The 12176-nt window shown below is 33.3% G+C and overlaps 1 protein-coding gene across 1 annotated transcript; it reads left to right on the forward strand.

Moving 5' to 3' along the window:
• The first annotated feature begins 5539 nt into the window (after positions 1-5539).
• LOC142524254 (F-box/kelch-repeat protein At3g23880-like) lies at positions 5540-11869 on the forward strand. The gene is given in 3 exon segments (XM_075628150.1): positions 5540-5574; positions 10490-10650; positions 10652-11869. Coding segments are annotated over 2 exon segments (1182 nt in total). The 5' UTR covers positions 5540-5574; positions 10490-10542; the 3' UTR covers positions 11726-11869.
• Positions 11870-12176: the final 307 nt, after the last annotated feature.

Consider the following 12176-nt stretch of genomic DNA (forward strand, 5'->3'; position numbering starts at 1 on the left):
AAAACATTTATTTTATACATCAATATCTCAATCTCAATGTCATGTATGCCACATCAATCAACAAATAAGGTATATAGACACATAATCTCATTCCAATCAATCAAATCAATCCGAAATATATCATATAATACAGATACCTGTTGTGGGGACCCGGACGCTAATTCATTCCTTAATCGTCTTTAGGAATAATTCAAATATTTATAATAAACAGGGTCTAAATTTTTTTAAAATACAAAGCGGAAACGTAATGTAATTCAATTCAAATTACATATTAAACATAAAAATATAAATCTTGTACTATCTACAAGAATTCAATTAGGTTCAACTATATATCAGTGCTGAATCCTAAGTTGCTTCGAAGCCCGGATCTCCACGCTATCTAGTCCAGCCTCGTTCTCTTCTTGACCCTGATCCTATCCCACCTGTTGTCATGCACACATACAAACAAGACAACAGCCGGATAACTCCGGTGAGAATTACATTCTCAGTATAAATCATGTATACATGCAATCATAAAAACAATGTAACCGCATATAACAGATATGTCTAACATGTATTCAAATCAGAATATAAATCCATATCAAGAATAAATCCTATTCTAAACATGTACCATCATAAGGAACATAAATCAATATGTACCATATTCAGGAACATAATCAACATGAATCAATATAACTGTCAATTAGACTCATGACGTCACATTTAAGACTAGACTCAATCCTAGTCTAGGGATCCCGGTTTCCAAATATGGTATTCCTATATCGAATTCCCTAATAGAAGGAACTATGTTCCTATTACTCGATATAACCAAATATGGTGTTCCTATATCGAATTCCGTAATAGAAGAATTCCAATCATATTACTCGATATAACCAACATCCGGTGTCCTGACCTATCCGTCATGAACTGTAGCTCTATCGCTAATATCCCATCTTGAGACATCGTGCAATGTGCCCGTGGCGATCCCGCCACTGTCAGGCACTTCCGTCCCAAGATGTCTACACTATCCTGTAACATCGTGCAATGTGCCCGTGGCGATCCCACCACTATCAGGCACTTCTGTCACAAGATTCTCGTCTAATACCTGCTATCTATCAATCAAGAGAACAAGTATATCAATCAAATCAATACAATAAGGTAAAGTATGTGATTTAGGGAAACTCGAGCCAAACCTCACTCGAGTTGTACAATCCCAACTCAACATTAATTTATACATTTATCTTCTCGCTCTGACGAAGACGAAATCCTGAATTCAACTCTGTCCATTCTCAATCTGGTAATAACAATACCGAACAGACACAATATCAATATATAACTCAATTCAGAACATGTTCTGATCAATACTCAAATCAACATACTATCTGATCAATGTCAATCGACATACAGTACAACAATACAATCTCAGTCAATCGTAAATCTGATCAATATCAATCTACTGAGGTTTCGACGACATAACAATACAGTCTCGATAACCCCGTCAATTCCAACATCTCAGAAATAATACCAGAACTCATAATCAATACCGGTATAACTCATAATTTCAATGATAATACAAATCTGATATCGAATCTCAGTCAAATCGATTCCGAAAATCATAACAATTACAGAAGTAGTCTGTTCTTCATTCTGAATTCAGATATACGATGTCTACTGTATCAGAAACACCATATATGATTCATATTCGATTCTGACACTATCATAATTTTTCAAATCATATCTAAACGTAACAAAACTTACGTCCTGTAGAAGCATGCGTCGATAGAAACACAGTACTGAAGTCGGATTCAAAATCGGACGGACGGATCAAAATATAAAGGCGTAAGGATTTTTCTTAAGATTTCTCTGAAGCTTCTCCTCGATTTCTTATCGATCAATCTGAAGGAATGATATCTTAATATACATATATATACATCCACTTGCATGGCCAAGATACGTGGCTGATTTTTCATACAATTCAGGCGGCGCTCGGGCGGTCGCAAGTTACCGCTCGAGCGCGGAGCCTTCTGCCCGATACATATCTTTGTTAAACACTGGTGCTCGGGCGGTTAAAGATTGCCGTTCGGGCGCCAGACTTTCTGCCCAAACTCCAATCTTGCGATGCATTGGCGCTCGGGCGGTCACAAACTACCGCTCGGGCGCCGCATCCTCTGTCCAAAACATACTCCTGTTGAACATTGGCGCTCGGGCGGTTATTTTCTACCGCTCGGGCGCCAATAGTTCTGTCTAAAAATTGCACCCTTCATATGTTTTGGTCAATCTGGTCTCGTAATAGCCCGTCTATACTTTTATCAATTCATAATCAATAATCTCATATTAACAGAATCAAAATCTCGGGCATTACACCTGTCGTATGTTACCCGGTCGCAACATACCTCAATTCTTCGTTTTCAGTTGATGTAGCCTGAAGATATTGATATTATACTTTATCTACATCAATAACATACTCATTCCAATCAATAACATACTCCAAAATCATTAATATGAGTTTCAAATATCATTTGAAACTTCAAAAATTCATATCAAATTCAAATCAAATCATAATTCAATTCCGACTTCGAATATGAGTTTCTTGTCGGTTATTCTACTACATATAGGAAATTTAACTTCAAATACATGCTATTCCAGCACTTTGATATTTAGAGCTGCTGGAACTAGAAGAAAATTACCTCAGTCAGAAGCCCTCGACGCGAAGATCACAAATATATAATTTGTTTCGCGTTTAGACAGCGTTTCGAAGTCGATTTGGAAGAAAGAATTTCGAAATCTCTCGAATTCCCTCGAAGTTATCGTATAAGAAATGAAGAAAGAAAGAACAAAATTCTCATTCTTATCCTCATCTCTCTCGCGCTCGGGCGGTAGAATTCTCGCGCCCGAGCGCGAGACATTCTGCCCCCGGCTTTCACTAGTACCGCGCTCGGGCGGTCACAAACTACCGCTCGGGCGCGGCATGTTCTGCCCGCATACTCATTTAACATACCCTGGCGCTCGGGCGGTCATTTTCTACCGCCCGGGTGACCGCCCGAGCGCCACACGTTCTGTACAATTATTTTTGTTTTTACTAAGTTGGCGTCCGGCCTCTCCACTCGAGCTCTTACAACGTCAAGTCATATTCAATATTCATTTTCTCAATTTCCTTGTCATAATATACATCAAATGTATAATCACATATCAAATTCATGAATTATCGATAATCATATAGGATTTACGATAATACGATATACGGTCCTTACAGTTTTTGTATTTGTTCACAAAGTCTCGGTAGACCCATTCCGCATTGTATATCAATTTTCTGCTGAACTTTGAAAAGTCAAGATCAGACTTCTGTTGCTAACAACAGTCGAAGGTCACTTAAATCCAGAAGCGAAGAAAATTGTGAGGTGTTTATTCATTCTCTCTAAAGCACCTCCACCGATCCCAACATGAGCTAATATTACGAACACAAAAAAAAAAAAAAAAAACCATGTTATGCATAATTAAGATATGTGCACGTAATTATTTTTATGGTACGTATTTACCAAATCAGGTCAACACGTTTTTGGCAGATGTTTTTATGTTTCACTTGAGGGGCATACAATACAATCTCCGTGATATAAAGAATACGTACAAAATCATTTATATGCTAATATAAATTAAAATTAAACACAAATAATAGCAAAATGTATTTTAAAAAATAATTTTTTAATAATTTTCTTATTTGCCTTCTCCCACAGTAGAGGTGCTGTGCTATGGATTTTATTTCACACTATTATTAAAAAAAATTATTTTTTAAAAAAATTGGTATTTTTATATTTTAATTATTTCAAAATCAAAATTATATTTTTTATATTAAAATATGTTATTAATAATCCAATTTAAAGTTATAATTTTATTTTTGATTACAAATATATATTGTGGGAGTAAAATCACACCTCTCTTATTACTTTTTTTTATAATTTTTTCAACTCTTTTTTTTTAAAAAAATGTTAATAAAAATTAATTTTTTTGTTACAAATATGTGATTCCGAACGAACAAAAAAAAGACGGTACATTCAATTTTTTTTTATAAATATTATAAATTATCTGATTTGATTGCTTTATACTTTTCAATAAAAGAAAAAATAATAAGAGAGACTCATTTTACCCCACAATATATATTTGTAACAAAAAATACACTCGTAACTTTAAACTGGATTATTAATGACATATTTTAATATAAAAAATATAATTTTGATTTTGAAATAATTAAAATATAAAATACCAATTTTTAAAAAAAATAAAAAAAAATTTAATAATATTGTGAAATAAAATCCATAGTACAGCACCTCTACTGTGGGCGATCTTGATCCATTAGTGATCAAAAGTCTCCTGCTATAAAGCTGAGGATGACAATTTTATTCACTTTCCCTCATTGTTATCTTCATGCACTACCAAAGAAATCCTACCATTCGGTGCATACAAATCTATACTATATTATTAAATATGAGATTCTTAGAGTAACTACATTCCGAGTACACCAAAATATTTAATTTGATAATTGCCATTTTTATCCTATTAAAAATCTCTTCAAATCACTCCATATTTTCAATAGAAAAAAATCTAAACGAAACTTCAATTTTAAATCGAATAACTCTTCTAAATTGAAAATAGTTTCGTGTTAATTGTTTAGTATTATTTGATCAAATTAAAAATAATAATAACACATGCAACACGTGTTCATCTTTAATAGTATTTTATAGAGAACGCGACTATTAGAAAAACTGTCGTTCAGTGTCTAGTTGTAACAAGAGGAAAATCCAAAAAAATACTCATACTTTGATTTACTTTAATTAAGTTAAATAAATGGAGATTATCTGAAGATCCTTGAACACTCTCCTTTCGATTTGTTCAACGAGCAAAGTGTCAACCCGCTATTATTATCATACGTTTAACTTCCAACTTACGTCATTCAAAACTAATTTCACCCGCAAACAAATTTTAAACACACGTGTTTATTAGAAAAAATGTTTATGTATATATATTATGATATGTATTTATATTTTCTCACGTTAAATTGAGCAAATAAGGTTTTAATTATCATACAAAATTATAGAATTTGATTTCTTTATGTTTCTTAATATCATTAAAATAAAAACAATGTTAGTATCTCATTTTATAAGAACTCATTTTTCTAGCTGGTTAATTACGTTTGACCACTAATGTTGTTGTTCGTGACAATTTTAAAAAAAAAATCAAATGAATTTTTAAATAACAACCATCATATAGCATTTTTACTTATCCGACATATTACTTATTTCATTAGAAAATTTAATTAAAAATGTTATTGGTAAAATAATTATATAACATTCCAAATTTATCCTTTTATTAATATAACATATTGTACTAACTAAAAGACCTTTAGTTATAATTTTTAGTGTTTTCATAACTATTTGTTAGATTTTTTTACAAAGGTAAATTAAAGATAAATCTCCAGTAAAAAATTTAACTTCATGTTCAGTACTTAGGTCATAAAAGTTTATCTTGTACTCCCTTCAATCCCCAACTCACATGTTTACTCATTTTAGGAGGAGGAGCCGAAGCAAATAAAAGAAGAAGGCAGTGAGTTTCTCCAAGTTCTGATAATTTTGTTCGATTTATCCAATTTTTCTGCAATTTGTGCTGGATTTTTTTTATTTTGTGTCGATTTCTTGTTGATATTTATTTGATTTGTATTGTTACTTTTTCTTCTAATTGTTTTGGAAACATTTTCAAATCAACAATTAATATGAGGGCAGTGATCAAAAACCAAATAGGATCCCACAACGTCTTGATATAAAACTTTATGCCTTTGATTTTTTGTTTCCACGTGAATTGGGTTGAGGTTAACGAAGATGATGACGTCCGTTTTATGACCCATCTCCACGCTTCTATGAGACTGATAATAATTAATATGAGGGCATTGATCAAAGATCAAATGAGATCCCACAATGTAGAGAGGTAAAAATTTATGCCTTGATATTTTGTTTCAGCGTGAATTGGGTTGATATTAATGATTATTTTTGTTTTGTTTTTCTTAATAAGTCATTTGTAGCGTGCAACTACTGATGATATATTTTTTACTTATTTTATCATATGTTTTATGGAGATATGTTGTGGGTGTTGCATTACTTAAAATAGGTTTGAATCTGAAGATGAGACGCAGACTAGTAATGATGATAATCTTGAAGTTGGTTTGTTGAGAAATTCAGACATTTGGAGCAATTGCATCCGTGGAGAGGATAAGATACTCAAGGATGTTGCAAAATTTTGAACATATGCTAAAAATTATAAAATTGTTATGAGACAGAATTTTTTATATATAAAAAAATGATAATAAGAAAGTTATTCTTGTCTATAGCACAAACAATTGTTATTGGAGAATTTATGCTTCAAGACACAAAGTTGACAATCTTTTTGGAATTAGAAAATATAATCTAATACATGTGGAAATGACAATCTTCGTAGTAGAGGGCATCCTAAAGCTGATGCTACATGGGTTTCCAATGTTGTGATTAAAAGATTGAGCGGAGAACCATCGTATCGACCATGTATGTTGTTGAAAGATATACAAAGAAATTATGAGGACGAGCTCAATTACCACAAGGTTTGTAAATGGAAGGAATTGGCTATGCATAGCATCCACAGTGCAGATGACGAGTCTTATGATAGACCAAGATAATATATATTGTAGTACTATCAAAGAAACTAATCCTGGAAGTATCTTTGAGTGTGAAATTGATCATTGTAGTAATAAATTTAAACGATTATTCATCCATATCAACATATGTGCAACTAGTTTTTCCGTGGACGTAGCCCCTTGCTTCTCTTGGATAGAACTCACATAAATAATAAATACAAGGGAAGTATTTTTGTTATTGTTTCTAAGGAAGCTACGATGATCTTTTCACATTAGCACATTCAGTCGTGGATACTGAAAATGATGATAATTGGGGTTAATTTTGTTTCCAACTTAAAGGTGCTTTCTTTCGCATCAATGTTTGGGGTTCGATGAGTTCACTTTTTTCTCGAATAGGTATCATAGAATAATCAAGGCTGTTGAGTTAATGTTCCTAAACATTCATCAGGCGTGCTGTCTGCGGCATTTGGTAGATAGTTTGTGAAACATGTATGTAACTAATGGTATATTTGTGTTATGAAACGTTTTTCAAAAAATGTTACTATGTACGGTTTTATAATCTTTTTTATTTTATTTGAATGTAGGTCATGCGACAATACCGAATGTTCAACAAAATATCTTTGTACGAATAATTTTTTTTTAACAAAGCCTCAGCATCTTCAATTTTTATTGAAATCTTTCTTTCACCCCACCTAAACAATCGGGGATACGTACGTGGAGATCCGGATACTACTCTTAAGGAAAAGACTTTTTCGTACACCCAAGCTTACATGAATAAGGATAAAAATGTAATAATACAAAAAATAATAAAATAGTAGTTAGAAAAAATAACAAAAACTCACTATCACCCTGATAACACGGTCATCCAATTATGTTTTCCTTCCAATGATAAAAAATTTTCATAATCGTCTCCCTTGTTGCTTTGCTAAGCTTCCCTGCAAAATAACATGATAAAAAATTGACTTTTTTTGAGGTCTTGGTTTATAAGTTGGCCCCCATACAGCAGACCAAGGACAATATAAAACTCAAATGATGTGAAAGAGACGACAATGCACTTCCCAAAGGCAAATAAGGATGTGTCACTATTGAAACTCTTTAATATCATATCAACTCAGATACTATAGATGAAAAATTTTAACATCTTCAACTATTTACAAAAAAAAGTACTTATGATCCTTGCTTGTTGCTCTTGTTAAGTTTAGTTCAAGCTTGTTCATTACTGTTCTAAAACAAGTAGAAGAACATTATGATATTGCATTTTTCTGCTCTGTATCTGAGTCTTGTTTTCACCAATATTTTTTTAACCATTCATACATAATTTTTTTAAAAAAATATCAATATGACCAATTAAATACAATATAAACTTCTAAAATTCGTCCAAACAACACGTGAAAAAATACCACAGAGAAAAACTAGGCAAAATGTACTAAAATTAATGACAAACACTTTGTTGGAACTTTTCAAGTTCGCAATCTTGATTTTGATGTTAACAAAACTTGTTATTTTGTGTTACTAATAATCTACCTTAGTGTGCAGAAGCTAGGATCAGTCACAAGCTGTTTACATCGCAAACTGAAGACCCAACTGATCGCACAAACTGAATCAGTCTAATTGTTACGTCAATTGAGCAGTCCAGCTGATTGTCCAGTTGATAGGTGATTCAGCAGGAGAACCTCAGAAGCCTGGCCAGCTGAAGGAGTGTTCAACTGATGAAGAAACCCAGCTGATCAGTTCAACTGAACGAGAGTGAAATAAGTTCAACCTGACGAGTCAACTGATTTCACCAGCCCAACTGAAGATCAGTTCAGCTGACTAGTTCGAAGCATTAGTCAGAATCTTTCAGTTGTAGATCAAGACAAGCTCTTTCTAGTGGATTCCAGCTATACACAAAGGTACAAAGTAATTGTCCAGTCAAAAGATAATAATGGACGTTGCATCAGAGCATTAAAGACAAACATTTCGGAATGGCAGTCGAAAAGTCGAGACACAGAGTCCAAGAAACGAATTCAAAATGAAACGGATACAATAAATGAGTCTCACTGTACGATATAACTTCGCGCCTATAAATGGAAGATGAAGATCAGTAAAGACTCAAGAGACACAAGAGCATCAATGCAAATACAAGAGAGAGTGTGAAAAGGCACGCATATTGCACATCAGCTTTCAGAAGCAATTAGTCCAGAGGGAACTCTTCATCGTTTTATCAGCTTAGTTTAAAAGTTTATTTCCCTCAGTTTGTGAGAACATCCTTGTTCAGTTCTCACACACAAACACTCTCACCACCACTCAAATACAGTCTTGCACAAAGACGTTAAACTTGTGTATGTAGTCTTTCTCACATAGACGTAAAAGAAATGTTGGCTGGAAGGTGCTTCCTTCAGTCTAGACTAGGAGTTCAGTTAGGCAGTAGTGTAAGTCCAAAGCTGAGTGGGTTTGTACAAGTAGTTGTATAAATCAAAGTCTTCTAGTAGATCCTACTCGAGGTGGTAGAAGGGGTGACGTAGGAGTAGTTGAAGTCTCTGAACATCCATAAACATATCTTGTGTATTTAACTGATTAACTGCTGTTTTCAAACTGTTTGGATCAGTTAGAGTATTCCGTCAATTTAGTTGTCACTATAACTGAACTGATGAATGCAAAAACTAATCTACCCTTTTTCAGTTATTCACTTTACATAAGTTAAAATGTTTTCTAATATAACAGTCTTCTTCACGAAAAATTACTTCGAGTTTCTTCCGCTTGGTTTTAAACCAAACTCGATTTAATTCATCGGTGTTAACATTTTTAGAACACGAGCTATTGCAGCTCATTGGAGAATATAGTCTTATAAATACCTTCAAAGGCACTAGCACACTCGATCATTCACACTTAGTTCTTGGTATAGATTACATATGCTTACCCCAGTTTCATATGTTAACGTTCATGAAAATTTTAAAAAACACGCAAATGTAACATATGAAAATTGCAAAATGGTTCCATCATAAAAATATTTTCAGGTTTTTTAAAAAATATTTTTCATTGAAGAACGCCGAAATGAGAAAAAAAATAATTTCAATCTCTTAAGAGACGCAAATACAAGAGTATTGTGTCCCTTGGTATAAATTGCGAGACAACTGGCAAACAAAATCTGTGGGCTCAACTTGTAAGCCAAGCTTAGTGCAGCTTTAATGAATTAAACACCCATCCTGCTTCCAATTCATACTTAACCTGAGACATTTTTTATTCAAATATCTTGTAATAATATCATATTTTTAATGTTTTGTACCGTTTTTATATAAAAAAACGTGCCATTAATATCAATATTTATCATGCATTTCGATTACTCAAAAATAATGTATTAATATCATATTTGAAACATTATTTACTCAAATATGATTTATTAGTATTAGAATTTCAATATATGTACCAAATTTGTCCGAAAACATAATTGAGAGCTCAGAGAGTGGAAAACCGTTTTTTCGTGTGAATCAAAGATTGCAGAAAAAAATTTCTTTTGACAAAGACCGAACAAAAATACAAATATGTTGTTGGAAATTTGTTCATTTATTCATATAACAATAAAAAAAATTAATTATTTGGCAAAAACTCATAAAATTTGATTACTACAAGAATATTTTTTTTAAAAAATAAAATCAAACAAATAATTGTTTTCTACAGATTTTCAGAAACTTGTATATTTATTTATTTTTTAATTTTAAAAACAGATCCTCAAAAACATCAAATTATTAATTATAAACAACGAAAATTCTATTTAAATAACTCCTAAAATTTATTCCATAAAATTATTACTTCTAAATACTTCCCAACATTTCCACACGGCTAAGCATTAAACAGAAGAATATTTCTGTTTGATTTCAGAGAAGGGGCAAAATTTTGATCCTCTAGATAAAGAATCGTTCGAAAACTCTAAGATGGATTCTGGGAGAGATTCGCCAAATTCTTCAGCCCATCGTCAATCCAAGAAAAACAAAGCGGCCCTCGAAGCTCAAGCACCCGTCAATGGAGGAATCCCCTGTCTTCCCTGAAGAAATTGTAGTGGAAATACTTGCAAGACTACCAGTCAAATCTCTGTTGAAGTTCAGGTGTGTTTCTAAATCATGGCTCGCATTAATTTATAGCCAACAGTTAATCAAAACCCACCTCAATAATTCTAGATCGGGTAGGAATTTCTCTAATTACAGAATCATGTCAACAATATCCCACCCCAATTTTGACCTCAGACACTGTTCAGTGATGTCCTTGATGCAAGAACCTTCGACTGATGCATGTAGCATTGATTATCCTAAAAAACATCCGAAAAAAGCTGTTTGGGTTGTCGGTTCTTGTAATGGTTTAATTTGTTTGGCTATAAATGAAAAAGATTTGTTCTTTTGGAACCCATCCACCAGAAAATCGAAAAAATTGCCGCCTGTGAATGTCAATGTTAAACGAGGTTTCTATAATATATATGGCTTTGGTTATAATGAGTGCGACGACGATTACAAGGTTGTGGGCATTTTCTGTGTGTTTGGAAACGCGGGTGCATATGAGTCAATGGTTAAGATTTATAGTTCGAAGATCAATTCTTGGAAGAGGATGGAGGATTTCAAGGGTGGTGTTCCTCTTGATGATTCGGGCAAGTTTGCTTGTGGGAAGCTTCACTGGTCCGCCTCTAGTAACCTTGGTTTTGATTTTAGGTGGGATATTGTGTCTCTTGATATGGAAAGTGAGGTGTATGGGATAGTGGAGCAACCAAATTATGGGGAGAGGGAATTTGACTCAACTCTAGGGGTGCTGGGAGAATGCATTTGTATTCTGTGCAACTATCAATATATCAATGCAGACTTGTGGGTTTTGAAGGAGTATGGTGTTAAGGAGTCTTGGACTAAAGTGGCCACCATTCCTTATGTGGATACTCATGGGAAATTGTTGTACTCGAAAGTGTTGTTCATGCTACAAAATGGTGAACTTCTGTTGGTCTTTGGGATGCATTTTGTAGTTTACAATCCGGAAGATAAGTCTGTCAGGATTCCCGAGACAAGTAATCTCAAGGCTCTTTTGGAAGCGGATATCTATTTTGAGAGCCTTGTTTCAACTCTTGCAAATGAAAGATAAAGGAGCATCCTAATTGATAGCATAAAAGGTCCAACTATTTTTCTTATATCTTATGTCATTTAATATCGTAAACTTGTATTCCGAGTTCCGTATCTTGGGACATCATAAACTCGATTCCATAAGAAAAAAATGCTAATTCTCTAAGCTTGGATCACAACCTGTTCTTTCTTGTAGTTTATAATGTTATTTTCGATCTAGTAGGCTTTGAACATATAATGGTCGGGCAGCTTCTGTTCCATAGTTTTCGAAGAATATACTGAATCGATTGGCAGAAACCAATTACTTCAAGTGTATATTCACAATATTTTATGTGATTTGCTGTAAAGGAAGCTGTTGAAAATCTTGAATTATACGAGGAAATTGTGTTTTTGTTCTCTCATCCTTGTCTAGTCACATGCACAAGACTCACAGAAGATTGTAGAAACTAACAAAAGGTGAGGGTATTTATTGT

This window comes from Primulina tabacum, chromosome 14, assembly GCF_025594145.1.
Source record: "Primulina tabacum isolate GXHZ01 chromosome 14, ASM2559414v2, whole genome shotgun sequence".
NCBI lineage: Eukaryota > Viridiplantae > Streptophyta > Magnoliopsida > Lamiales > Gesneriaceae > Primulina > Primulina tabacum.